The sequence below is a fragment of the Vipera berus genome (assembly GCF_964194415.1).
Source record: "Vipera berus genome assembly, chromosome: 17".
NCBI classification, from domain to species: Eukaryota; Metazoa; Chordata; class Lepidosauria; order Squamata; family Viperidae; genus Vipera; species Vipera berus.
The window spans coordinates 1,703,336-1,731,090 of record NC_138220.1 but is presented as its reverse complement, the minus strand read 5'-3'; the positions used below and the strand labels follow the sequence as shown (position 1 = coordinate 1,731,090).

General features: G+C 42.8%; 2 protein-coding genes across 5 annotated transcripts in view; both read right to left on the bottom strand.

Moving 5' to 3' along the window:
• PRKCZ (protein kinase C zeta) overlaps positions 1-13,699 on the bottom strand; it is a 41,687-nt gene extending 27,988 nt beyond the window's left edge. For 3 of the 4 annotated variants that reach the window (XM_081341409.1, XM_081341410.1, XM_081341411.1), the window contains exons 1-6: positions 12,948-13,699; positions 12,613-12,677; positions 9,348-9,540; positions 7,586-7,707; positions 6,071-6,160; positions 5,057-5,107 (exon numbers count right to left, since the gene is read on the bottom strand). In XM_081341409.1, coding sequence (XP_081197535.1) covers positions 5,057-5,107; positions 6,071-6,160; positions 7,586-7,707; positions 9,348-9,433 — 349 coding nt within the window. In that variant the 5' untranslated portion in view covers positions 9,434-9,540; positions 12,613-12,677; positions 12,948-13,699. Of the gene's footprint in view, positions 1-136; positions 173-5,056; positions 5,108-6,070; positions 6,161-7,585; positions 7,708-9,347; positions 9,541-12,612; positions 12,678-12,947 lie in introns of those variants that run through there. The other variant, XM_081341412.1, reaches the window with a different exon arrangement.
• Positions 13,700-20,556: 6,857 nt separating this feature from the next.
• On the bottom strand, positions 20,557-27,354 carry GABRD (gamma-aminobutyric acid type A receptor subunit delta; the record flags this gene model as incomplete). Its single annotated transcript, XM_081341430.1, has 9 exons — positions 20,557-21,066; positions 21,874-22,085; positions 22,739-22,894; positions 23,533-23,670; positions 23,886-23,968; positions 24,219-24,439; positions 24,773-24,840; positions 25,197-25,309; positions 27,287-27,354. The coding sequence occupies 9 exons, from the start codon at positions 27,352-27,354 to the stop codon at positions 20,782-20,784; spliced, it is 1,344 nt and encodes a 447-aa protein (XP_081197556.1). The 3' UTR covers positions 20,557-20,781.
• Positions 27,355-27,755: the final 401 nt, after the last annotated feature.

Below are 27,755 nucleotides of genomic sequence, written 5' to 3'. Positions count from 1 at the left end.
CTGGATGCTGACGGCGGAACGCACCCGCTCTTTTCCGAGGCTGCCTTGGAAATATGTCAGAAATCCAAAAGCGGATCGCAATGATCCCCCTCCTCCTCCTCCTCGCCATAAAACAAGGCCACAGACGCAGACATACCGTCAGGTTTTTTGGGGTACATCTCCTTCATCGGTCCTGGCGAGCAGCATCCCTCCGCAGACGCCTCTGTCTGGTCTCTTCCCCCTCCCCAAAGCCCGTCACCTGGCGAGAGCACGTCTTTTCAGGGCAAATCCTCCCCCCCCCCCGCACGCCTCCCTGCCTTTCTCAGAGCTGTCTCAGCCACATCCCAGGACGCCTGCAAGAGGGAGCAGCCAGACTGGTGTGGCTTGCAAGGTGGACTGGTCCACCCCAGTACATGCCCGATGCTGCTGCTGCTGCTGCTAGCGTCCCTCGCCCTGCTTGCCCAGACCGTCTGCATCGCCCTAACAATTGCAGTAAAAACACAGGAAATCGAGGGACGGTGGGGGGGGGGAAGCGTTACTCACTGGGTTTTCGTCCTTTCCTTCCTCCGCCTCTAATTCGTTATGCTTTACAATGCAGCAAGGATGCCGCCAGGCTTTACTCGCTGGCTAGTTCATTGCTGCTGCTGTTTGGCAGGTGGTGGCTACTGCTACACCACCACCACCCCCCCAAAAAAAAAAAAAAAAGGACGAGACAGGCAGAAGAAGAAGCCGGAATATTAAGAGCCAATGTTTAATGGAAGGCTGGTTATCCTGTTCTCTCTTCTTTCACATCTCTGCCTCATGTATCCAGGCACGGGTTGGACTGGCTCCCCTCGGGAGGCTCTCCCTCGCAGCCCAGGCACAAACTAAAACATGGCATGGATGCCGGGGGAGGTGAGGAGAGAAAAGCACGACTCGGTTTCCCCAAATATTACAGAGAGGTTCCCTGGGAAGGGGTAACGTTGTTGACAAGGGCTCGGAAGGAGGAGAGGGGAGAGGAGAGGAGAGGAGAACCAACTGGGTTCTAAGGAGACCCAGGTTTCAGGATTGCATTGGGAAGCAAGACTGCAAGGAGCAATCTTTCTCTCCAATGCACAATGGAAAACATCACCGGTGTTTGCCATTAAAAAACAAACAAACCCAGAGAAAATAACGCACACGCTTTAAATGCCGGGGCGGGGGGGGGGATACAGAGTTCCACATCCTCAGCCTAAATCCGTGGCTCCTGGGCCTCCAGAGCTAAGCCTAAGGAAGACTCTCCTGCCTTTGGTCCACAGAAGCCGACAGCGGCCATGAGCCCATCCCCCTCTCAGGCCCCTCCACTTGTCTTGTCTTTAAAAAATCAGAAGGTGCATTTCCCTCTGCATCCTTATCACCAGCAGCTCCAATTAAGGAAACTGGCGGTTGTGCACCACAAAATCTTGGGAGGGAGAAGCATCTGCACATACTTGAGAAGACAAACAGGAAGTGGAGGGGAGGGGAGGGAAAAGAGAGAGAGACAGAGAGAGGATTCACAGGGAGTTTGTGGGGATGAGCGAGTGGGAAGCCTGGTTTACTTGAAAATAACATCCCTGCGAATGTACACAGAGTCCTTGACTTACAACAGTTTGTTTAGGGACCGCTCAAAGTTACAACAGCACTGGAAAAAAGGGACTTACGACCGTTTTTCACACTTAACGACCATTTTTCACACAGTCATCGCAGCATGCCCACGGTCACCTGATCAAAATTCAGACACTTAGCAACTGACTCATATTTATGACGGTCGCCGCGTCCCGGGGTCACGCGATTCCCCTTTTGCGACCTTCTGACGAGCAAAGTCAGTTGTGGAGCCCAGTTTGTTTTAACGACCACGCTACTAAGGTAACCGCTGCAGTGACTCAATTAACAACAGGGGCAAGGAAGGTCGTCAAACGGGGCGAAGCTCGCTTAACAACTGTCTGGCTTAGCCACAGAAATTTTGGGCTCAGTTGTGGTCGTTAAGTCGAGGACCACCTGTAGATAAAAAAATGAGTTTTGTCTTTTGCCATGCAGTCCGCTCAAAAGAAAATTACTCGTCTGAATTCAACAACAACGAAAAAAAATCGCACTGGGAAATGATGCTGCGGTGTATTCAAAGGTCTGCAAGAAATTTAGAGGAAGTGACCCTTAAAAAAAACGCAACCCCCAAAAGTGTTGACTTCACAAAGCAGTAAATTAAAGCGTTGTGTTACAGCCCAATACAAACAAGATCTGCTTTCCTGATAAAGAGGGGAGGGACAATTACCCACCCACTGTCTATATGCGATTCATTCCACAATGTCCACATTTTTGCGCAACTGTAGAAAATTAGCACCTTCTAACAGGTGGCTAATTTAAGTGGCAGCCTATTTTTGAGGGAAACGGAGAATTTAAATTTCTCACTCTGCTCTCTGAAAATAATTTCCAGGCACAGAAATTTAAATATGGCTCAGTGTAAACACCAGACAGGGGAATGAGCGAGACATTTAGGATCAATTAAAACAAGATTTACCCGAGGATTGTTTTTCAAAGCCACAAGTTATTTTTAGTGAGAATTATAACAGTACGATGGAACACAAACTATACTACAGACAGGGCACACAGAAGGAAATTATTTGGAGGTTTAAAAGCCTCTAATGACTACATATAAACTGATTTATACACCACCACTGCAGATATTAGCTGCTAATAGCCTGAAATTAATGCCATTAATTAATGTTGATTCCTGAGTAATAGACACCTTTTTCAGAAGCAGAGGACGATGAAATATATGGGATTATTTTAGTGTATCTCCGAGACGTTTATCAAGTTGTCTTCTCCAGAGCGGTCTTTTCAAGTATTCCATGTGTAATGCAGTCTGACCACTGAAGCAGCAGGAGAGCATGCTTCCTACACATATCAGTGAAAAATTAGGTCAAGCGAGTTACACTAATCTATACAAATCCATAATTTATGACGGGACTGTCAAATCAAGAGACTATGTGTTAACGCTACGGAGATATCTTGAATAAGTGTAGCTGATCGGCTGTGATTGCCGCAGGTTCAGCTCTGGACCAGGTGGGTCAACTTCTGGCGGTGATGTCCCTCTTTACAGGTCTGAATCTTTTTTCCCACCATTGCTACTGAGAGCTGGTGTCACCATTCCTCCCCCTTCTGTGGCAAGGCACGCATCCAACCTGTAGCGCAATAGCTACAACAGGCTTACTAGAGGTTTAGAACCCCAGCTCCTCTCAAAAATCAAGCCACTTCCTTTGGATCACTAAATATATTAAACGTGTCCCTGTTTCCTACAGCCAGTAAAATACTTGATGGTTTAAAAAGTATTTCAAATCTAGCTTTAACAGCTTCTCCTTAGAGAATTTTCCCCCTTTAGTTCTTCTCCAGCCAAACGAATCTTTCAAGCAATTTTTCTCAACCTTGGCTATTGTAAGGTGGGTGGGCTTCAATGCCCTGGCTGGGGAATTCTGGGAATCGAAGTCCGGCCATCTGAAAACGCGACTAACAGCCAAGCAACAACGGTGATTGAGAAGCAAGTACGTACTGGGACGGGTAACACCAGACTTGTTTTGGCCAGCTCCTGTGTGGGAATTCCCTTGCGAAAGCAATTGTGTTTGAAAGCGTTAGAGGGGAAAAGGAATCCAGGCTGTTGAAGAACTCGGTGGCTGGACACCCTCAGAACTGACACCGGCATAGAAAAAGTCAAAGAAGCAGTACAAGATGGGAAGATGTGGAGACTTGCCCCATTATATCACCAAGGATCGGACACGACTGAATGGATCAACCAATCTGGTTAGAGTATGCTTGCAAATGGATCAGACATTGCGAGGAACAAAATCACATCTGAATGCAAATATGATTGGAATATTTACACTCTTGGAACGTGTTTAGCTTGACTAAAGCTGCTGCAAAGCCCGGTAGCAATTTTGAAAAACCGATTAAAGAAACTACCACATTACCTGGGACTCTTATCTAGTTGTCCGTGACTGAAGGAAGGAAGAAGGTATGCCGTGTTAACAGTTTTCACTGACTTTTTTTCTGACACAGGATCCAAGTTTTAGATTTAGGTCCTTAAGGGCAAACTAACTGCTCTGATAGCCAGAGTATGAACCGAATAACACTCGCAAACAATATAAAATCAGCACATGCAACTCTGAACTGTTTTATTTCAGCAAAAATTACTTGGTTTCTCTATTATTATTATTATTTTTAACGTATTTATTTCCATGCTGTCCCTAATGAAAAGCAAATGAAAATTAGGACAGAGCTGCAAGCAAAATCTTGTCAAGTATTCTCTCACAGGAATTACCTCCAGAGGGGGAAGATTTGCATAAATTGGATTATCTTTCCTCCTTTTAATCCACAATTTATTAATATAGGTGGGTGCGGCTAGCTATTTACAAAATAGGTTGGAGCATCTTCCATCAAATCCCTACGTAGTATCTACTCAAACAAGTTGATCTTGAAGATTGACAACAGCTCTGCACAACTCACAACACTGCACAATAGATCGAATATGTTGTAACTGCTAACTAGACCGTTTCTGTGGAAAACGCTGCAGAATAATATAACTTGAAAGTGTATTTATTTACTCACAGCAGTGGACTCCTCTATAAGGATTGTGACAAATAGTTTAAAAAAAACTCCCCTTGGCTTTAAAATTTGTCATATGGCAGTTGGATCTGTTATTTTAGAAATATATCAAGAACACTCATGGATGCTAAAGCAGTTATTCTGACCCAGGCCAAATTTTTGACAGGTCCTGACATGCTGTACTGTTTTTGGAGTATCTGTTGCAACTAAACCATGTTCTTTCGTCGTATATATTTATCACACAAACAAAATATATGCCCAGGAACAAAAACCCATTTCGTTGCAGTCTGTGCTATGCAGATAAAATGAATAAAACAACATACTGTTTAAACATTATTTACATGTGAGAAAATTTCTGCCTAGCAATGCATCACAATTACATTGCCGTTTTCTTTTGCAGGCCAGACATATTTTGACGGAAAATCAAAAGGGGAAGCGATGCGCTAAAACTTTTTTAAAACCCCAAATTCTGGGCCTCAATACTTACGGTCTTCCCCAGGACATGGCAAGCCGGGTTGTTCTGGAATGCTTGGGAAGACTGCATCAAAACATAAAATATGCATCATAAATAAATATTTCCTAAAGAGCAGTCTTTCCTAGCTACTCAGTCTTTTGAATAAATCCCCAGTGACAGACTCCTTCCTCAGTCACAAAACTGGGACTCTAAAAATATGACAGTCCTTTGCAGACTTCGTTGAAGGCACCCCAATTACAGGCTAAGGGCTTGCCAAAGCAACATACACAAAAGAGATATTGGCAGTTAAGAATAAAGCTCAAAAAGAGATGCGCAAGGAGTACTCTCACACAAGAAGCATAAATTCAAGAGAAGAAACACTAAAAGATTCGGGTGAACTTACAAATCAGAACCGTACGCTTAAGAGGAAGAAGCTCTATTTTGGGGGGGGTGGGGGGTTTGAACAAACAGCTTATAATTATAACCACGTCTCATTTATTTTATCATTTAAGACATTTATACACCAATTCTGCTTGATCAAACTGTGGCTCCTAAGATCAAAACGCAAAATTGTGGGACAAGAAAATAGCAAGGAAACACGCCAGTGACAATTAACAAGCAGCTAAAGCCCATACAAGAGTGACTTGATTAAAACAGGCAAGAAAATCCTAAAGGCCCTCCCCCCCAAAGTGACAATCTTCACCTCAAAGAGGATTTAATAGCAAGAAAGGTCCTCTTGGGAAAATGTTCCACAGCTCAAACAGAGAAAAGAAACTTCACCAATGGCTTTGATACCAAAGAAGCAACAAAGCAGATCTTCTGGTTATTTGTTGCGGCAGGTGGACAGGATCGTGTTATGAGTGTAAAGTGGGTAAGGATCAGATCTTATTGTTCAGCATCAAACCAAAGAAGAGGCGGGTTGATGCCCCAACACTGCATTTTGAGTCTGCTTGAGAAAGAAGGCAGAGCGGAAGAACAAAAGCAGGATTTCTGATCTGAGAAGGTATCATTCAAAATGTTTGCTAAACTACAAGTCTCAAAACTTGCCATGGATAATAAGTCCTTCATCTCTGTACCGACAATACAAACGGAATGCTTCTTCCAGCTCCATCTGAGATGAAATGGTACAGGGATCACCTGTTTAAAAAAAAGAAAGCAAAGAAATAATGTCATTTATGGAAGCAATCCGTGTATCATTTAAAATAGATTTTTTTCTTCTGATTTTCAAACAGTGCAATTTGGAATTCATTTATACATTTCAGAACAGAGGAGAAGAGACACTTAGCGGTTGAAAAACAATTGTTCTGGGACCCAGAGACCCTTCTCTTCATAAATGTGAGTGTAGCTCTGTCTCATAGTAGTTACTCACTGGAAGGGCTAAGGAAAAACGCTAAGCCTTTGTTTCATCCTGGCATAAAAAGAACAACACTAAAAATCAGGATAGTACAGAGTAGAACTGGCTATTCATTCCATCAATCACCGTTTTTCCCCTCTAATTAGCAGAGCAAACATTTAAAAGGATGGCAATCATTCTGCAGGATCATTTAGTGTGTTATTATGTCTTCCTTAGTTGGCAAACACCCTTTTCGTAAAGCAAATTCTCAACAGACAATTGATGGATCCTGTCTGTGTTTACACAGAAAAGGTCACGGAATTTAATGTCACTTATTCTGAGAAAAGCATGAAGTGAGGTCCCCAAAGAATAGTGAAACAGTGTCCTCACTGTCAGGAAACTCCTCCTTAATTCCAGGTTGCTTCTCTCTTTGATTATTTTTAAGAAGTCTCCTTGATGCTTTCAAGTTTTAAAGTGAGGATCTCCAAGGTGTGTGGTACCCACAAATTGATACGAAAAGTGAAGGGTCTTAGGCGGTCCCACTGCCCCAATTCCAGCCAGCCAGCCAGGCCTACTCATCTTGAAACAGCTGGAATTTTTCGACTTACGACAACTGACCCCAAAATTTCTGTTACTAAATGAACTGTTGTAAGTTGAGGATCACCTGTGTATAGAAGAAACCAATTTCTTCCTTTCTGTCTCAAGCTGGTAGAAAGAAAAGGAAATCTATAGAAGAAGTCCTTGAAATACAACTGACTGTAATAAAAGCCTGCCTAGAATGGTCATATATCATTATGGCTGTAAATCCAGTCAATTTCAGGAGCAACTGGATTTTTTTCTGTGACAACCATTAAGCAAAGGCTGCAGACATAAAGCAAAGCCATTCTTTGTTTTCCTGAAAACCAAAGTTAACTTTAAGTTTTCAGCAAAGCCATCATAAGATGCAGTCAATTCATTAGACGTAATGTCTAAAGGGAAATTATGGCTAGTTTGAATATCAGGCTATTAATTCAAAATAAAGTGAGATGTAATATGTCCCGAATGACTTCAGTTTTATTTCTCTAATCTGCAGCTGCCAATTGAGTGACAGTTCCAAAAAGCTTTCGAAATAAAAAGTTATCCGTTTAATATCTCCCTTTTTGGCCGGATAATTAACTGGACCATAAAGTGCTTTAGGGGGAAAAAAATTTTTTTCCCCAAAAACCCCAGTTACAAAAAGCCTGAAATACCTTCATTATCAATCCACTTCAGGGTAATTGGTTGTTCCTGTGATAAATTGCACATTTCTCTCACTTCATCGCAAAGTTCATCGAAGTTCATTGAGGCACCCAAGTTGGTGATAAGGATGTCTCTGAAAGAGATGAATTCACAAATTAAAATAAAATACCTGCTTAAGAGTGCCTGCTGTTTGTAAAGGCAGATTAGCTCAGCCAAGATCGTTGGCAGCTTCCTACTTCAAGAAATTGGAAATATGTTTTGAAACTGTGCAACATCTGTGCGCACGTAAATAAATATAAGTAAATAAATATGTGGCTTTCAAAAAGGAACGATCCCGCAGAATGTAATTGGGTAGCTATACCGAATAAATGTACTGAACCCACGAAGAGATTTGAGAGTAAGATACGTGCATTTTTCTAATGCCCTTACAGATAGTCCTCGACTTCATTTAGTTCACTGGAAAAAGTGACCTATGACCGTTTTTCACCCTTATAATCCTAAAGTTGCTGGATTAAAATTAGGATGCTTGGCGACTGATTCATACTTATGACTGTGGCAGTGTCCTGGGGTCCTGTGACCATCTTTTGCAACCTTCTGACAAGCAAGATCAATGGGGAAGCCAGATTCACTTAACAACCGTGTGACCAATTTAGCAGCTGCATTGATTCATTTAACTGTGGCAAGAAAGGTTAAATAAGATCTGAAATGTTGCAGGAGATAGAAGACTTCGTGCTCAGGAGAACTGTCCCTTTATTCAAAATGTCAGCATGAAGCATAGTCCTGGGAAATTTCAATTAAAATACATTCCTCAACAGATTTCATTCCTGAAGGAAGATGATGTTACCGCAACAAGTATTTTAGCCACTCAGGATGAACACTTATACCACTTTAAGTAATGAATTTGTCACACCCAAAATGCATAAATATCCATCTTTTAAGCATTCAGGGAGGCACATTAGCAAACATGAATAGTACAACTTCCTCATGCTTGCAAGACTTCAATTTAGTCATACTATTTCTGCACCCGAAATAGACATCGTAAATAATTTAACGCCTTCCTGAACAATTCCTGACGCTAATTTTGTGTCTTGATGTCGGCGCCTTCACAATGTGTGACACGTCATATAAAAATAGAAATCCTCTGCGTGGTGGCAAGGTTTGGTAAAATCATTTATACCACCCTTTAGGTGTGATCAATAAACCCAGACCGAGTAATTAAAGAATTCTACATTGTGTCAGTTTAAACCCCTTGCCACTGACGGTGATGGGAAACAGAGCATGTGGCGCTGGCTAAGGTTTTTCACCAAGTCCGTTTTACAATGTGTGAAAATAAAAGAAGGTCTGAAATGAAGCTAGGAGGACCAGAATTTCTGTCGCTATGCAAGGCAGTTGTTAAGTGAGTCACACTCAATTTTATGACCTTTTTTGACCTGGGTTAAGTGAATCCCTGCAGTTGTTGGTGAGTAAAGCAAGTCTGCCTTCCCCCATGGATTTCATTTGTTGGAAGCCAGCTCGAAAGGTCACAAACGGTCATCACGTGACCTAGAGTTCTGCAACAGTAGGAAGTACATGCCAGTTGCCAAGCATCTGAATTTTGATCCTGTGGCCATGGAGATGCTGCGATGATCATAAGTGCAAGGACAGGTTGTAAATCCCATTTTTCAGCAACTCCTAAAGGTCCCTAAATGAATCGTTGTAACTCAAGGACTACGTGTACGGCTTGAACGACATGAGTGAAGAATACATTGCATAAACACCCTTAATGCAACTTACCCATTATAATGAGTTTTTACTCTAATGAAGTCTTTCTTCGTGTTCATTTTTGATCCCATTGTGCTAGGCATGATACTATGCAACATTCAGATGCCCTCGTTTTATAGACTGGTCTTTCAAATCATTTGAAGAATGATGAGGGGTTGCAGTAAATGAACAGGCAACATTTTTATGCTTCTGCATGCACACAAAACTGTAGACAAAAAGAGAAAAGAGAAAACAAGGGAATGGAAAACAGAATAAATACTGAATTAAACCTAAAAAGAGTACACAGTCAAACAAATCAGCTGGCTTATGTTCCTTTTCTTGCTACAATAGAAAAAACAACTTTGTAACTTTAGGCACCATTACATGTAAATTGTATACATTCTAGAATAGATGTTGCCTCTGCTAAAACAAACCAGGTAACATTTTGCCCAATAACATTAGTTATCCCTGTTTGAAAACTGAATTATTTTTAGCAAACAAATTTGACTTGATTTTAAACTCTTTCCTTTCCAAGCACAAAAACTACAAAATGTTTGATATAATCTGTTCAAAGGGAATTTTTCTTAAGTAGTTCACAACCAAAGATAAAAAGAAAAAGTTTTCCAAGGGCGATTTTGACAAAAAAAGAAGCAGCTAAGTCAGACCAGTTCAAAACTTAGATTAGTGATCCAAGAGAAAACCCAGGCAAACATAAATCAAACAATTATCCCAGCAGAGAATTATTGTTGAGAAAACTACATGATATGCCCATATAATCACCAGTAGGGTTTGACTCAAGGAAGTCTTAAAAATTGGAACGATTACATTTTGTTTTTATCTTAATCACAGCCCTTGAAGTATAGAACAAATTATAACCTCCTCGCATTTAGTTAGAAAAGCTGAAAAGCAAATACCTTTAATAAAAAGATTAGCGTTTCAACAGACCCGACTCTCACAACTGTAGCTTTTAAGAAACTTGTCAAATTCACAAATTTAAAATTCACATATGTAAGTAATTTGTACATTATATTTCTAGGCAAATGCAACTCTAAGGATTGAAACCCCTCCCATTTTTTGCGGACAGCCTCTAACTTCAGCGATCCTGTAATTTAGAGGTGGGGAAACTACGGCCCCTTTATGGCCTGTGGACTTCTCCCAGAATTTGAGATCTAGCATGGCTGGCTCAGGAATTCTGGGAGGCCATAAAAGGGCCATAGTTCCCCACCCCTGCTGTAACTTCTGGGCTGCCAGACAGACACTGCATTCCTCACATACCACCACTGCCCTCTTCACACTATAATTTAAGACAAGGCAAAACACACCTTTTCACCTTCCACTCACAGTGCCTCACCCACTTACCACACACGCTCACCTTCTCAAGAAGACTTCCTGTTCTTTCAGCACCAAGTTTACCTCCTGGCTGAATATCCTATCACTATAATTTAGCCCAATTATATTTAATTAGAATTCTTGCATATCCTTTTTTATTATCATCCTGGCACCGACTCTTTTGTTTACTTAGTTGTCTTGCTCATGGTGGGACACAAACTCCTCTCTTGCAAAAACCTCTTTAGCATCAGCCCTTTGCCTCCCTTTGATCGAACTACTTTTGATTCATACAATAGGTATGACCAACCACAGGTAGCCTGACAAAAGCAGAAGCTCAGATTGAAGTTCACCTTCAGCCAGGGAAGCCCACTGTTATTGTGGGAGCAAATGGCAAGAGGGACCCCCACCTAAGCCAAAGATGGGACACAGATCAAATATCTCACTTTTTATTTCCTTCTGCTCCTTTCTAGCAAAGTAGAGCTAATAAATACTTTCCACTGACATTATCAATCCCTCCACCAGATAAGAAGCAATTACAACACACTATTATGTAGAACAGTGATAAAACTCTCCTCTCTCAAGCCTGTTCCTTGACACTTTGTGTGCATGTGTGTGTCTACTGCAGGGATACTGGTGGCTCTTTCTTATGACACCTTTCCCCCAGCCCCGCTTGGTACAAAGGTTTGATTGCGGCTGGTGGATTGCAAGGTGTGGTGACAAAGGAAAGCAATGCAGGAAGTATTAACAACTAACACTTATGCCTTTCACTGTGGAATACTTAATTATATGAATTATTAATATAATCTAACAGTAAACTGATCCAATAAACATATAAATGGCTATATGTTAATAAAGCTCATACACACAAAGGTAATAGCATATACAACATTAACATTCATCATAAATGGCATACACATGGCAGCATACTTATTGTGTACCATAGGCTTTCCATCACCTTAACACCCCTCTATTTAAATGCAGAATCATATAGTAATTCCCCACACACGCAACTTGTTTTTCCACACAACAGTATGGAAATAATTTGATGCCCCTTTCTGGGACATTTGCCTAAAGCCCTGGCATTTCCAGGTGGTCTCCCATCCCACTAGTAACTGGCTTGAAATTTTAGCTTTTTGAGATTAGACCAAGTGAGCTAGATTCTAACATCTGCTCTGGAGTTTATATTGTGAGAGGTTTGTGTGTGTGTATACACTGTAACACAATACATTTATGTACACTTTGTTGCCAATATTTGCTATTGTTGCTGTTCCTAAGCTCCTTGGAATCCAGTAAGACTGAAGGAGTTTATATATAATAGTGTGTTCGCTGATAATAACAAAAAGCAAAATAACACCCACAATGTTTGTATCCTTTCCACCAGTTCCCTACCACACTAATCTAAGCTTCAGAATATGATCTGATTATATACAGTACCTATTTACCCACAATATACACAATAATCACTGCAATTTGTATACCACTACAGAGATGAAGTAGAAATAGACTCCAAGCAGCTTATGAAGTAACCGAAATAAAATTAAAAACAAATCAATACTTAATTTACAGAGAGAATTCTAATTGTAACTGTAATAGACGCTACATTCTCTCCGATCCTCTGCTGGCTCTGTCCAATCTGAACTTCTTCTAAATGTCAAATTCATCTATATTCAGCTAAACAATATGATCTAGTTAGACGTGTGGAGAGAGAGAGAGAATATTATGAATATTAGTAGTAAGGGAAAGGCCTTCTCCTAAAATTCTCTGTGGACTCTAACAACACAATGTTGTTGTGACTGCTGTTGTTATGGGTTTTGAGTCAGTCTTGACTCCTGGAGACAACAAATGCACGTCGCTCTCTTGCAAACATTTTTCGGAAGTGGCTTGCCAATATCTTCCTTGGGGGGGGGGGAAGAGGGGGAGCCAGAAATTGCCCTGCTAGTTTTCCGTTTGAGGCAGGATTAGAACTCACCTCTTTCAGCTTGGAATCCAGCTCCTTCCCGCCAACCGGCTCTTAAGACGACAAAGCAATTGATCCTATTTGGAGAGAAAGATAAAAGTTTAATAAATTAATAACAAAAAGCAGCGATAGCCTGGCCAGCCTGTCTTTGGAGTCCCCACTCGTTTAGCTTCCTGCCTTGGATAATGGGGGACGGGGGATGCTTGAGAGCATCTTTTCTGCTTGCCCCACCTCTCACCCTCAAACCCCCCCCCTTTATTCCCGGCTTCACCTGTTTGCCCCCTTTCCCTCCCTCCACTCCTTTCCCCCCCAGCCTCCTAGTGCCCCCCCCAACAAAAAAAACTCACCTGCTTTGGGGGGGAATCTCCCCTTCTTACAGGTATCTTCACCCCTCCCCACTCCGTGCCGGGCTCCGGATGAGATGAGGGGGGGGGTCGATCGCCTCTCCGCACTTCCCGCCTGGCTCCGGGAAAGGATGGCGCTCCGCGGAAGTTTGGCTCCAACTTCCCGGAGGAGGAGACAAGAGGGAAGGGATCGGAGTCGCCCTTCGCGTCCGCCCCTTCCTGAAAGCAGGGTGGTGATGATGATGATTATTATTATATTAGGATTATGGCTATTCTTTTTTTTTCGTTTCGCTTCGGATTTATTTATTTTTTTCCTGCCCCGAGGAGGCGGAGGAAGAGGAGGCGCGCTCCCGAGTGCGCGCTCGCCCGTCAGCGACCCCGCCCCCCCCGCAGCTGTTCTCCGCGCAGCCGCTCTTCCGCCTCCCAACATGGCGGTCCCGCCTCCGCCCCGCGCGAGCCCGCCTCCCAGCCAATCGCCCGCCTCTCCGCACCTGCCGGCCTATAGGAAAAGCCAGGGCACTTCACCTGGAACCATCGCCCGCCCCTCGGAGCTGGGACGTAGCCAATCAGAGCTCGTCAAGAGGTCCTCACCTGGCGCTGGTGGGCGGAGCCCGGGAAAGGGGAGGGGGAGACTCACCTGTCCACCAATTGGGATCGCGAAGGCTGGCCTAGCATCCAGGCGAAGAGGGGCTGAGATGAAAAGCAGCGCGGGCGAAGAGTCGAAGTCCGGCTCGCCAGGTTGGCGGAAGCGGCTTTTTTATGTGACGCTTCTGCCTCGAAATTATGTATTAAGGGTGGGGTTTATAAAATAATAATAATAATAAAGTTGGAAGGGACCCTGGAGGTCATCTAGTCCAACCCCCTGCTCAGGCAGGAAACCCTAGACCATTTCAGACAAATGGCTGTCTAGTCTCTTCTTAAAAACTTCCAGTGTTGGAGCATTCACCACTTCTGGAGGCAGGTCGTTCCACTGGTTAATTGTTCTCACTGTCAGGAGGTTTCTCCTTAGTCCTAGCTTGCTTCTCTCCTTGAAACTGGACCTTTTTATGACTTGTGGACTTCAACTGCCAGAATTCCTCCGCCAGCCAGGGGAGGGAAGGGAAAAAAAGAAATATGCAGGTAGTCCTCGACTTATGACCACGACTGAGCCCAGCATTTCCACTGCTGAGCAAAAAGCCGTTGTTAAGTGAGTTTCGCCCCACTTGACGACCTTTCTTGTCTCAGTTGTTAAGTGAATCACTGCAGTTGTTAAGTTGGTCACATGGTTGTTAAACGAATCGGGCTGCCCCCATTGGCTTTGCTTGTCGGAAGGTCGCAAAAAGGGATCACGTGACTCCGGGACTCTGCCCGTCGTAAATATGAATCGGTTTCCAAGTGTCTGAATTTTGATCACGTGGGGATGCTGCAACGGTCGTGGGTGTGAAAAACGCTTACAAGTCAGTGCTGTTTTAACTCTGACTAGTCACTAAACGAATTGTAAATCGAGGACAGCCTGTAATTCTAAAGATTGACTTAAAAAAAAAACCCAAATAAAACAATGTATTTAATGTATTTTATATTTTCTTTTCCTCCATAAAGTTGTAGGGCTCAGGGTTAATGCCTTTGTTTTCTTTGTACTCTTATAAGAGAATTGGAGATACAAAAATATAACAATGTGAAATAAAAGCTTCTCTATGTTCTCTTTCTCTTTAGTCATATGAAAAAGCTTTGTCCAACAGATATAAAGCAATGAACTATGGTTCATGAATTAACTCAATGGCTCAATTTCATTTTCATGCATCACGTTCAAACATTAGAAAACGTGTTGAATTTGCACCTGACATTGAGCCATAAAGCAGCCAATTGCAATTTAGCCCTGCATTCTTTAATCCCAGCCATCCTATGATGTCCTTAGTTATGTCAACGCAATAAATGTGGCTTATAGGCAAACCATGGTTTAGCACAATGTGCAAGACTGTTCATATTCTTACAATAACAGAAAATCGTCTTATGGCACCTTCAAAAGTAAAGATCTATGGTATGAGCAACAAAAACGGAAGTCTACTACAATCTCAGGTTTCTGCATACAAGGGATCTATATGTTATTGTTTTCTTCCAGCAGAGGGCAAGAGAACATTAGCTAGATGTTAGTGGGAAAAGTATTTCAGGAAATCATCTGATTCAATTCTGTTGTTTTTTTTTATTTCAGAGGCTCTTATGAAAAAAGCAAAAGACAAGAGAAATGTAAGTGGCCTTTGGGCAATAGAGTATTCATGATTCTCTCAGAGAATATCTCTTTATTTGTAAATAATTGACAATAAGCCTTCATAGTAGCAGGGGTTTGAGTCCAATTTTTGTCCTAGTGAAAATACAGTATGTGGTACTGTGACTGGAAAAGCACAAGCATGCCAGTTAACCCTATTGTGAAAAAAAGAAGTTAGAAAAATGATGGCAGAAAAAGACCCAGTGGTCCTTGGAATCTGCCCTTTGAGATGTTTGTTTGTTTTTCCTTTTTATTTATTTTATTATCTTGTTTTTATTTATTTAGGTTAAAACAAATAATGGATTTAAAGCCAGTATGTTACTAACCGGACAGTGTAATATTAAGGCATCAGACTAGAAATCAGGAGAACCTGAGTTCTAATTTCATTTTAGGCACAGAGCCAGCCTGGTGACCTTGGGCCAGTCCCTTTTTCTCAGCCCTAGGGAGCAGACAATGGCAAACCACTTCCAAAATCTTAGCAGGAAAACAGCAGGGATTAGTCTGGTCAAGTACCAGGAGTCAACATTGACTTCAAAGGCACAAACAAAATTTTATTAACCACTATATTTGGTTTGTCTTGAAGTTAAGTGAAATATAATTCCCTGTACTTGCTATCCTGTCTGCCCATGCCATTTTCTTTCTGATGAACACGTTCTTCAGATATTACAGTATACACTGTAATACCTGTGTATTACAGTAATAGCATATTAATTATTTGCTACTTCTTCATGGCTAAGGGATCAGTTGTGTGTGTAACAGTTTGGTCGGCTCTGACATATCCCCATGTCTCCGAACATACTTATAGTTCTTTGTCCTAACTAAAAAAAACTATTTTGTATGTATATATATTTTAATGGACAGAAGTTTTTGATATGGAATATTTTGGTTTATGGTCAATATGTTATAAACAAGCTTCAGGCTTATTTGTTCTTTCAAGTACATACATTATTGCTGAGCATTTTATCTTGAATGTTATATTTGGTTGGATTCCTTTTTCTAGTTAGAAGGAACGTGATTGGTCATATGATGAATTATTTAGCATTTTAGTATTTTGGAAAAAAGGATGTCCTGGGGTTTTTTTTTAAACAGAGAAAGATTTATGTTTTTGCAAGTTTGAAGGTCAATGCTGCTGTGGATAGAAAGTACAAAGAACAGGTTCGCAGTGTACCAAAAATTGGATGTGAACCAGTCAGGCATAGAGACCACAAACTAAGGATGTATGAAAAAAAATCTGATCTCCATGGTAATTCCATTGCAACTAAGCATGATAGATGGCACACAGATATTATTTAGCTGCTTCTTAATATAGACCACATCTATGTTTAACATTTACAGGAAGAAAACTATTTTTTCTCCAATTAGAGAAAGGTTAAAGTATTGTCAGTTCCATAACTTGTATATATTAGAACCTCAGGTGAGCTACAATCATTTAATGCATTGATGGAAAAAATGTCTCATCTTGCAGGAATTATTGAGTCCAGGAAATGTCTTCGCAGCTTCCACCAAACTAAAATTGGCCTCTTAAAATAAGGACAGGGCAGTTATTTGTTTAACTGACATTGGAAGATATGCTCAGATTTCACGATGAGCTTACATTATTTTCAAAATTTGAAATAACACACAAATCAAAGATACTCTCCAAAATTCAGGGTTTTTTAGATTTAGAATTCACCACAAAAAGGCAACCTATATTGGAGTGAGGACTGCTGCACAAAATGCAACAGTTGAAAAAAATTAGCTAAGGCAGAGCTGCGTACAAAAATATATGCATTTAAAGGAACATATATAAAAATATGGGTGGATTTTAAGGTAGACTGCTAGCAAGCCAAGTTGCGTGAGTGACCAAATTTATAACTGAAAGACTGAGAAACTAAAATCAGCTTTGTAGGGGAGAGAGCTGTGTTACTCCACGATAGCAAAACATCAGGAGGAGTCTAGGAGTATCTTTTCTGATTAACACATTTTATTAAAAAGGGATAAGTGTTCAGGAAAGCTTCAGAAAAGGTGCTAAAACTCCTCCTGAACTTGACAAAATTTGGCAACCTTGAAAAACTAAGGGGAGAATTAAGCCAGCAAATGGGGTCTTTAACATGGGTCGTTCAGTGCTACTCCTAAGCATTTTAAAATGTATAAAATGTAGGGTGTTCTAGGCAGATGGAGGGCACTTGCGTACATCTGGTAGCATGGTTCTGGTGGAGAAGAAGCCTCCTTGCTTTTCTCACTCTCCACGAGAGGAAAAAGGCTGATCTGAAGCAAGCTACCACAGCAGATGTCTTACAGATTGTTCTCAGTTGGCCAACTGTCTTTGCTTAATCTCCCTGGCTGTTGGGCCTCTTACAAATACCACAAAATACAGTTTTCTCCACCTCCCACAGTATCTACAACAGATGGTGTGCGAGTGAGGGAAGAAAATTTTCTTTCCTCCATTTAGCATCAACAGACTGCCTGTCCTTTCAGCAGTTATTCAGGATCCATTCAGGCAGAGTCAAAACAAGGCAGTTTCCTTGCAACTAAATAAAGATTTGATGTCACAAAATCCAAGGTATGCTTCTTTTGAGATGGGGAAAGGAAGGGAACCACCTAAGACAGAACCGGCTGCTGTGTTTGTTTTTAAAATCCTGTAGATGCACAGTACGTGTGCCGTCATGTATTCCTATTAGTTGGCTTTTAAATTCTTTTCAAGAAGGGAGTGTGGGTGAGGAATTACCAAACATTTCCAGTACAATGCGTAAATTACACTCTTTGGCATGTATTCGCAATCTAGCAGACTTTTCTGCCACCTCTAATAGTCCTTCAGTATCTGGATTTCAGTTAAAGAGGCAGGCCAATAAGAAAAGGCAAATAATGACATTGAAAGCAAGGAGAATAATAGAATTAAGAGAGTGGGAAGGGAACCTGGAAGACTTCTAGTCCAACGCCCTGCTCAGGCAGGAAACCCTATACCATTTCAGACAGATGGTTGTCCAATCTCTTCTTAAGAGCCAGTGTTGGAGCGTCCACAACTTCTGGATTAATTGTTCTAACTCTCAGGAAAATTCAGAGACCTGCTCCATGCACAGTGTTGCAGAATGTAACACGAGACCTCTATGCCTCATGCGAAACTCAAATCAGACCAAGCCACATTGTTGCTTAGCAGTGGCGCTCCCTACCCATTTTTTGACTGGGTTCACACATCTAAGCCAGAATGGGGTTTTAAAAGAGCGTGGATATCTGTACAATTGTTACTTATCCTAGAATCTAGGAGAGACCTAAGGTTTTCAGAACAGCCTTTTAACAAATGTTGATTTTGGGGGGGGGGAACACAAACGCAACCCAGACAACAAACATGGGGAAGCAACAAAAAAAAAAACTAGGACATTGGAAATCCCTAGAATTAATGATTCTTAGGAGAAGTTGACTGGCAATATCTCTGATCCCCCTAGGGCCTTTCAAGGGGGAGGTTAACAAAAAGTTAAGATGGCCGGTTCAATAACCAGGGTTAGGTAAATAACCTTATTCAATAAAAACTGGTTCACTGATCAGCAGTGTCTGATTGCAAGAGACAGAAGAAAATGCAACAGGAAAAAAAAGGCGGGTGGGGTGGGGGGGAGAACAGAATAGACAATCAGAGCATGGCTGGCTGGCCCCAAAATGCATCTTCTGTGCAATCTGTGGGGAGGGTCCATTAATTCCCTCCCAACTCTATTTAATTGTGCTGGCGCAGAGGAAAGACAAACGAGGGAGTGGGTGTCAGTTCTTGGTTCTAACACACAGTAAAAAGTCTTTCAATTCCTTTGCTTAACAACAGAAGCTATTAGCTGTAAGCAGTTCAAGCACTGAATAGAGTTGGTTGGTCCTGACAGAAGGAGACTTACTGGATCGGCACTAATATATATTTTTTTTAAGTTCATTATCTGTTAGTGGAAAACAATTCTCTTTAAGAACCGAAGAGGGACTCTTTTTTTAGGACCATCTGCAGCAACCTCTCTGAACGCACCTTCCCCCGCTTACCATATTTTTTTCCCCTCCCAGATCCAACGATGTAATTCAACTCTACCACCGTCCCCTTCGTTACAAACATCGATCCCGTTTCTGTTCTTTTACCAGAAGCAGAAAAGGAAGTTCTGCAGATCATATGAAGTATTTGTACCACTTTATAAAGCCTTAGTGAGGCCACACCTGGAATACTGCATCCAGTTTTGGTCACCACAAACAGTTCTTCATATTGTTTTAGTCTTCAGGCATTTTGTAATTACACATTAAAAAGCAGACATTGAGACTTTGGAAAAAGTACAGAGAGGAGCAACTAAGACGATGAAAGGCCTGGAGACTAAACATATGAAGAACGGTTGCAGCCATTGGGTACAGACAGTCTAGAGAGGGATGACATGATAGCAGTGTTCCAATATTTGAGGGGCTGCCTCAAAGAAGAGGGGATCAACTTATTATCCAAAGCACCAATAGCATTTCATTGCTATTAAAGGAAAATGTGTGCAAAGTTTTACAAATTCACAACGATAATAGTAATAAGCTTACAGGACTCCCAATTGCAAAGCAAATGCTTTTGAAACAATGTTGGTATTTCTGCATATTAGGTAAGGCATTCAGGCTGGAAAACTCAGACATCCTTACATGTCTCCAGGAAGAAAATTATTACTTGTGTTATTGAGATTCAAATGACTTATTAGCATGGTATATTTAAAAATGAGCAACACAAGGTTTTACATTTTTAAAAGAATTGTTAGGGTTTTGATTATTGCAATGAACTATATTTCAGCAAAATTCTTTGCTGCAGGCTGTTTCTTATTCTCAGCTAGGTTTGTTCTAAATCCTTTATGCTAAACAAAAGGTACATTAAAAATTACAAAGCCTCAAATCAGAACATTATCTTCACTGTCCCAATTTAAAAGCAGTATAGAGCTGATAAATAATTAAGGCTGAGGAAACCATTTCAAAATTGCCAAATATAAATTATCATGCCATTACTGGTGCGGCAACTTTGCAGCCAAGGAGGACAAGGAGCATGGCAATGCTGCAGATCAAAATAAATAAAAGAGAAATTCTGTAAAATCTCAGCCAGCCCATCTTTGAGTAGTTGAACCTGTAAATTATCAAGGCTTGAAAATCAGGCAAAATCTGGAGCAGCCACTTCAAATTCGTCCGCTCATCTCGAAAATTTACTCATTTCATTTCATCCCATGCATGATGTCCCACCTGAATTGTTGCCCAAGAAATTGTGTCCTACTTTCACAACAAATTCTTTCCGATATATTCCTGATATATCAGATGCTCCAAAGGCATTCGTCTTAATTCAGAAATTGGCACAGTTAACGGAGAAGCAAAAGACTGCTTGGGTGCTAGCAAAATCTTGGCAGAGCTGTTTAACTTTGACAGGATCAAATTATAAAGTTGAGCCATTGTTCCTTTGCCTTCGTTGTCAATGCAACTTCTTCCCCTTGGGGATGGAGGAGGCAATAAACCAAATATTTGTGCCTGCAAAAGAACAATTTTGGCTTTGGAACAGCTGTACTGAAAAAGTGCTCCCCAGCGTGGCTCATGGGATGTTCTCTCAATTGTCCTCAAGCTCCTTCAGGAACCGGCTGTTGTTTGGGATCCTCACATTGTGTAGGCCACCCAATAGATGACGTTGACTGCAGCAAAGGCAGCTGGGAAAACTGCCCTTGCGTAGATATCGATGGTATCGGCGTCGATGGGCTTGAAAAGAGCCTTGAGACCGTTTTTGGGCTTTGGTGCCCCTCCTTTCTTGGTGTCCCCCGTTTCTACTTCAGCTGAGCCAGATGGTTTTGGGGGCCCTCGGCGGTGCCTGCTGGACATGGCCAGCTCCTGGTTGACTCCAGCAATCGAAAGGGAGAACATAACAATGGCATTTTTCACATTGACCTGAAAGGGGAAAGAGAGCAGATAGAATTGGGAAGAGGGTGAACTGGAGATATGGCACCCTCAAACTAGCTAATCCAGACATCCTGGCCTACAAAAGTAGACCTGGAATAACATGGTGGCCTGAACAGCTTAGTAGACTCTTACAGAAAGAGAAACAGGCTGAGTTCACACACTGCCTTATGCTGTGGTTTGTCTCATAACCCACGATGGCTGGATTTATAAACCCTAACCAAGCTTTATTTTACCAATGGTTTGCCCCACACAACACATGCCACATTAAGCCAAACTGAACAAACCATGACATTTTTTAGTTGGGTATGTCAGACTAGAAGAAATGAAACATGCTTTCTGGACAACACTACAGACCTACAGTGAAATTCAAGCTAATCTTCTTTCTGTCAAATTAAACCGTGCCCTTTATTTATTACTTACTACATTTGTTTTCCGCCCATCTCGTATCAAGGCAACTTTTGCTGTAACACAACTTGCCTGGCTTCACACACCACTTAAAGTGACCTGAAACCAGGGGTTACTTTGGCTTGGCGTGTTGTGTGAACCTGGCCGTTAGGGCTTGTCAAGCTTTATCTAGAGATTGTGCGTGTTACACAACTAGGTATTAATGCAGGGCTGTCCAACCTTGGTCACTTTAAGACCTGTGGACTTATATATTAGTTCAATGAGTCGTATTGTTCACGGCTAACCGTATATAATACGTGAATGCCATCCAAAAGTAGAACATTTAGCTTTCGGCCCCTTCCAAGGTAAAAAAATGAATCTCAGCTGGAGCCTAGAGAAGACTGTACTGACCTCTTCTGCCTGCCTGTCGGTCTTCAATTTGTCTTTCTGCTTTTTCATATAGTCAGCGTTGAAGTGGGCAAAGGCATATTCCACCAGTGCAGCAAAGACAAAGACATAACAGATCCAGAAGTAGACATCCAATGCTTTTATGGCGGAAGCCCTAGGAAGGGAAGAACGAGCACTCACCATCAGGGTTGTCATGGTAAGAACTGTGGTTATGCCTGTAAGAAACGAAGAGGGGGGGGGAAATTAGCACCTAGAGGGAGTATACCCCTATAAAAAGTAACCCAGAGCTCTCTCCACTTAAGAGTGGTAAGAACGTTATTTTATGTCAGTTCCTCAAAATGGGTAGAAGCAACCGGCTTGCCTGCTGATCTAGATCCGACTTGTACCAAAATGTTTTGTCTGGCTTCAACCACCATGATTTATTTCACCAATTTGCACTTGGCTCAGGAGATCTTTGCACGATGTGTAAACCCCCCATCTCTGATCTACCGGGTTGACTAACTCTAGCCCCAAGGAGAAGATTACTTCACTGCTTCTCCAACCTTGGATTCTCGGCAGCTTAAGGTTTGCACATACCTCAAACTTTCCCCACAACAAACCTGTGAAGCAGGTGGGCTCAGAACTTCATAGCTTGAGTGAAGAGTTCGGCACAGGGGTGTCAAACTGCCGGCTTGCGGGCCGGTTGCGTCACGCGGAGGCTGCGCCCACCCCAGCTCCAGCAATGCGGAAAAAAGTCACAAGTCACGTGACGCGGCGAGTTTGACACCCACGAATTACAGCCTCCACAATCTTTCATCTGGCACTCTGTTTACTATAAGACCCCAGCTCAAAAGGCTTTTGTAAAGATCAGGTAAAGTCCTTTTTTTACCTAGGGAGACCCGTGCAGGCACAGCTGACTGGCTGATCCAGAAAGAGACCCATGACATGGCCACCAAGAGGATTGAAGGGACATAGGACTGGATGATGTAGACACCTCGGTTCCTCCGCAGGTGGAAATGGAGACTCAGGCGGGGGAACTGGCCAGCTGCAAAATGGGGATTTATATATTTTTTTTAAAATCTTTTTTGGTTGTCCTTTTTTATCCTGCCCTCAGAAAGGCTGCCACCATTTCCTTTCCTCACCCCTGAATTTTTTCCCCCCACCCAATTTCTTTGCCCTTGCGCTCCCTTCCCTATTGGTTAGCAGCAAAATAGGGCTTTTGGAGAACTTTCCATAGCTCCTTGGTCTTGTTTTAATTCTTCGCTTTTAAAACAGAGAACGCACATGCCACGCTAAATTATGGTTTGTTACAATAATCAGTTGGGGTCAGCAACACTTGTCCCCGCTAACTGTGGATTACAAACCAGGGTAGAAAAAAAATTAGGCCACCTCAAGCCATCTCAAAGTTAGATTTCTGCTTCCCGGTGTGAAACCGCTGCTTGTAGCTAAGTATGCTGTGAATTTAGCCATATAAAGAGCAAATCATGATAAAACTTATTTATCATAATGAATGAGCCCTGTGTTTAAAAGCCCAAGATTTATCTTTTAAAATGCCATTTTACCCTTCTTGGTGAATTGAGCACTTATAGCTTGTTCACTCCAGCTAGTTTCCTGTCTCCTTAGAAAATATGCTGGTCAATAACCATCCAACTATTAAATAACTACCGTAATTACTTCACTTACCAGATTTGAAGTTCATAAGTTCAGTAGCGAATCGATAATTGATAATGGTGAACTGCGCAAGCTGCAGCTTATCCAACCCGTGAATTTGCTCTTGGTTCTCAGACCAGCGGTAGACAATGTCCTCGGAGGAGTAACCATCTATTTAAAAAAAAACCTGAATAAATACAGATGCATAAAGAGGAAGGTGAAAACAGGGTTCACATAACAGGCTAAACCTGCTTTGTTTTAAATAAAACTGAATAGCAAGTCAGTTGCATAGGTCCAGGAGCATTCACTAGGACACCCTTGCCTTTTGAGAATCTCTGTGTGCTTAGGAAAATGTTACTATTACACATTGCAAAAGTTAAACTCACAACTCTCCAAGTCCAGCATGCATTCCTGCTCATCCATTGGATACTTGGTGAGATCCATGTCACAGGCCACCGTGGAGGTAATCCTACACCAAATGAAGAGAGCAGAACACACAACACTTACATTCAAGCCCTTCTCTGCTTACCCTGCACACTTAGGCTAGAGTTTCCCAACCTTGGCCATTCCTAGGTAGGTGGGCTTCAGATCCCAGAATTCCACAGTCACGTGGCCATTGATGAGATTGGGATTGGAAATGCTGGCTTAGAGGAACTTCCTGCCATTTCACTACCCAATAAATACAGCCGTTTACCTCTGGCCACAAAATTGTCATTTACCTGATGCTGTAAAGAATGACTCCATCAGGCTGCAGCCTTATAAGCTTATTCTCCACTGTTACATCATGAAACCAGGCTGACTTGGCATTGACTATAAACGTATCCGGCAGCCAGAGTTTGTCCACAAAACGGCTATCCAAGCCCAGCGTTTCATTGGTCCGGTTGTACGACAGCCGGTGGTCCCGCCAGCTTTGATGCAGAAAAACAGTCATCGTATATTCCTAAAGACAAGAATTAACAGCAGAATTTTTAAAAAAAATTTCCTTTAAAAAGGATAGCTGTGACAAGGTCTCTGGGCCAAAAAAGGAGCATTTTCCATTCCCCCCCATTTTGTCATATTCCTAACAAATAGGCTGCATTTCTAATTTAATACGCTGTCATATTCCTAACAGCTTATTAAATTAGAAGTGCATCCTATTTGTCACAACTAAATATTTGTGAACTAGATAGCCATATTCAACAACATTTCTATGCAGTCTAAAAACAATTGCCATTTTCACCATCAAGAGAACAAATGTGTCACCATGTCTGTTTTAGCTCTGGTGCTCACTTACCATGTTGACTTCGGAGATGTGGTCAATGCTAGTCACCTCGATAGCCAAAGCCACATTAACAGGAGGCCCTTACAGAAATGAGAAAAGGAGAGATTAAAACAGAGACACCGAAATTCATGTTCATCTTAAGTCAGTCTATTCCTCTGTCCTACCTGAATGAGTGTGATGCATGAATGAGTACAGAAAGTTATGCTAAGTCCCTGAACCAGATGAGACCAGATTAGCACTGTAGCTCATCTCCATGGGCTTATTTTAATGTGCTTTTAATTTATAAATTTTGTTTATTAAATTTGCATCCCAACACAATTTTTACAATTCCCCGACAATCATGGTTAATAGCAAATAACTAAAAAGTCTAACCTTATATTGATCTACAATATGTAAATAGTACATCTTTTAATTATTCTGTGCTAAAGAGGCTTACCTCCAATTCCTGGCCTAAAATTCCGGGCGTATCCTTTAATTAAGTCGTCCAAGTTGGGCAACCAAGATATTTCTGTGTTTGACCCGATATAATCTCCAACGTCATTCAGGGCTCTCCGTTGAAAGAGAGACAAAAGGGAAGATGTTGGAGAGAAAACCAAACAAACGCTTTATTTAGTGGTAGCAGATTTCAAAAGAGCAGTTTTCTGTTATAAAGACTCAGATTTTGCTGCATATTTAAAAATTACTGTTAACTGACTTTAGTTGGAATTGCAGCTGATGAGTAAGCTGATGAGAAAACATTAAATTGATGAACAAGATGCTCGAAAGCAAGCCAAGAAGACAAGGTCTCTACCCAAGGAATTTTATAATCTTAATTATAAGGGAGACAAGAGACATTTGTCAGCCTTTGACAAAGGTCCTGAATTAGAGTTATGGCTGGGGGATTCTGGGTATCGTCAAAGATTATTCTGGGAACAGCTTAAACCAGAACCAAATCACCTTTTTGAGCTGGGAGAATGTTTGAAATGTTGAGTGCCTGTTGTAGGTATCTAGAGCTATAGCCCCATTAAATTACAATTTTAACCTAATGAAAAGGGGATGATTCATAAATATATAGTAAGCCGTCCTATTTCCTGGAAGTACCTCATTATAATTAAGTATAGATTTTATTCTCACACAGCCCTCACATTCAAGTAGGACGGTTCCGTTTGCCCGACACACACACCTTTTTTTATTCCTAGTTACTCTCACTTCCCCAACCCCCCCTCCCTTTTCTGGACCGGAACCTCCTTGGGTCAGAGGTCAGTCTGGGATTTTTTGATGTAAAATGACCACCTGTGCAACCGTGCTAAATGGGGTGGTGGGGAGAGAAGAGAAAACAAGATCTGCGGCCCACCTCTTTTCACCCAACACACATTGCAAGCGTAAGTTGAAACTGTGTCGGAGGGAAAATGACTCATCTCGACTCAATTACTGTACCAGGGTTTAATAAGTCACTGCGTGAAGAGCTGCCAGAAACCGAGGAGTCGGGGTGGGGGGTGGGGGGATGTTAGGAGGAGGAAAAAGAGAGAGGCTGCCAGCACCCCCAAGTTTTATTTTGGTTTTTCCCCCTCTTTTTAAAAATCTGGGGGAATCTCTCCTGTCCTCAAGTGCAAACGTGGCCTCATTCTAGCGTCCAGTGGACCCAATGCCCTACGAATCCATTGGCGATCTCTCTCTCTCTCTCTCTCTCTCTCCCCTTCCCCCCCCCTTTCTTTGTGCAAAAGTCCCATGAAAAGCCCTGTACGCCCAGAAAAACAAAAGCCCTAGAGTAGTTGGGATGCAAGTAGAGAGGTCAACAGAACTCTAAAGAAGGGGGGGCACTCTGATTTGGCTGCCCTTTGTTCGTGCTCTAGAGGCAGATTTGGGGAACCCAGGGCTCAGATTAGTTCGGATTTTGTACCCCTAGTAAGCCTTGCCGCTTGCCCAGCTACTCTCTTGTGCCCAAAGTAAACACACACACGCACACGCCAGCAGATTCCAGGACAGATGCGTGGCTGTTTTTGTTTTTTTTCGGGGGGGGGGGGAGGGATGAAGCCCACCTCCCATAAACAAGATTTTTCTCCTTTCTTCGCTGAGCTCCTTTCTCACAAACGAGCCTCCCGCTCTTCCAAAGCCGGCCCGCTCGGCGAAACTGGGACAATTGACCCGGGTTAACGTTTCCCGACGGCTTCTGATTGCGCCAGAAGCGCCGCGCAGCCCGACCTCTCCTCTTCTCCTCCCGAGGCGGGTTGGATTCGAGGCTAGGCAACGGCGGACCGGGAACCATCGGCCCGGCACTCCCCACCCCCCCATGTCATTTCCCCCCGAAAGCGCAGGGTGGCGCGCAAAGGGACGCCTTCCTTTCCTCGCCCGGTCCCCGTCCCTCCAGAGAGTGCCCGGCTCCGACCTACGGCGGGCTTGCAGCCGCCCCGCTCCCGCTTCCTTCCACCGGCCGACTGAACCGGGGCGCGCAGGCAGGACGAGGCAGCAGCGCCCCAGGCAGGCGCGGAGAAAGTGGCCGGGCGCAGCGAGCGTGTAGCCCGGGAGGCTCCGCTCGCTCGCTCTTACCTGGTCCAGGTGTGCTGCTGGGCGCACAGCAGCAGCAAGGAGGGGAAAACCCAGGTGAGCGACTCCATCTCTGGCCGAGAGGCGGGGACCTCGACCGAAGGGGCGAGAAACGGGTGCAGGGCAAGGAATTTTCTCCAGAGTCCCTTCGGGCGCGGGGCGATTGTAGAACGAGCTCCCGAGGGCAACGCGGTCCTGCGTTGGTCGGTCCTGCTCCGCACGGTGGAAAGAGAGAGGAGGGGGGGAGAGAGAAATAGTGTGTGTTTGGGGTGGGGGAAAGAAGTTGGAGGCTCCGTTGCCTCTCCGAGCGACGTGGCACCGCAGCGACCAGGGGCGCGCACGATGGCAAACGAAAGCGAAGTGGAGTAGGGAAGGTAGAAGGAGAGAGGAGCCCGGCGCTACCCTGGGTGGCCTCCTCTCCCTCCTGCACGCCTGCCCAGGGCGCTCTGGGCAGCGCCAAGTAAAATTCGAG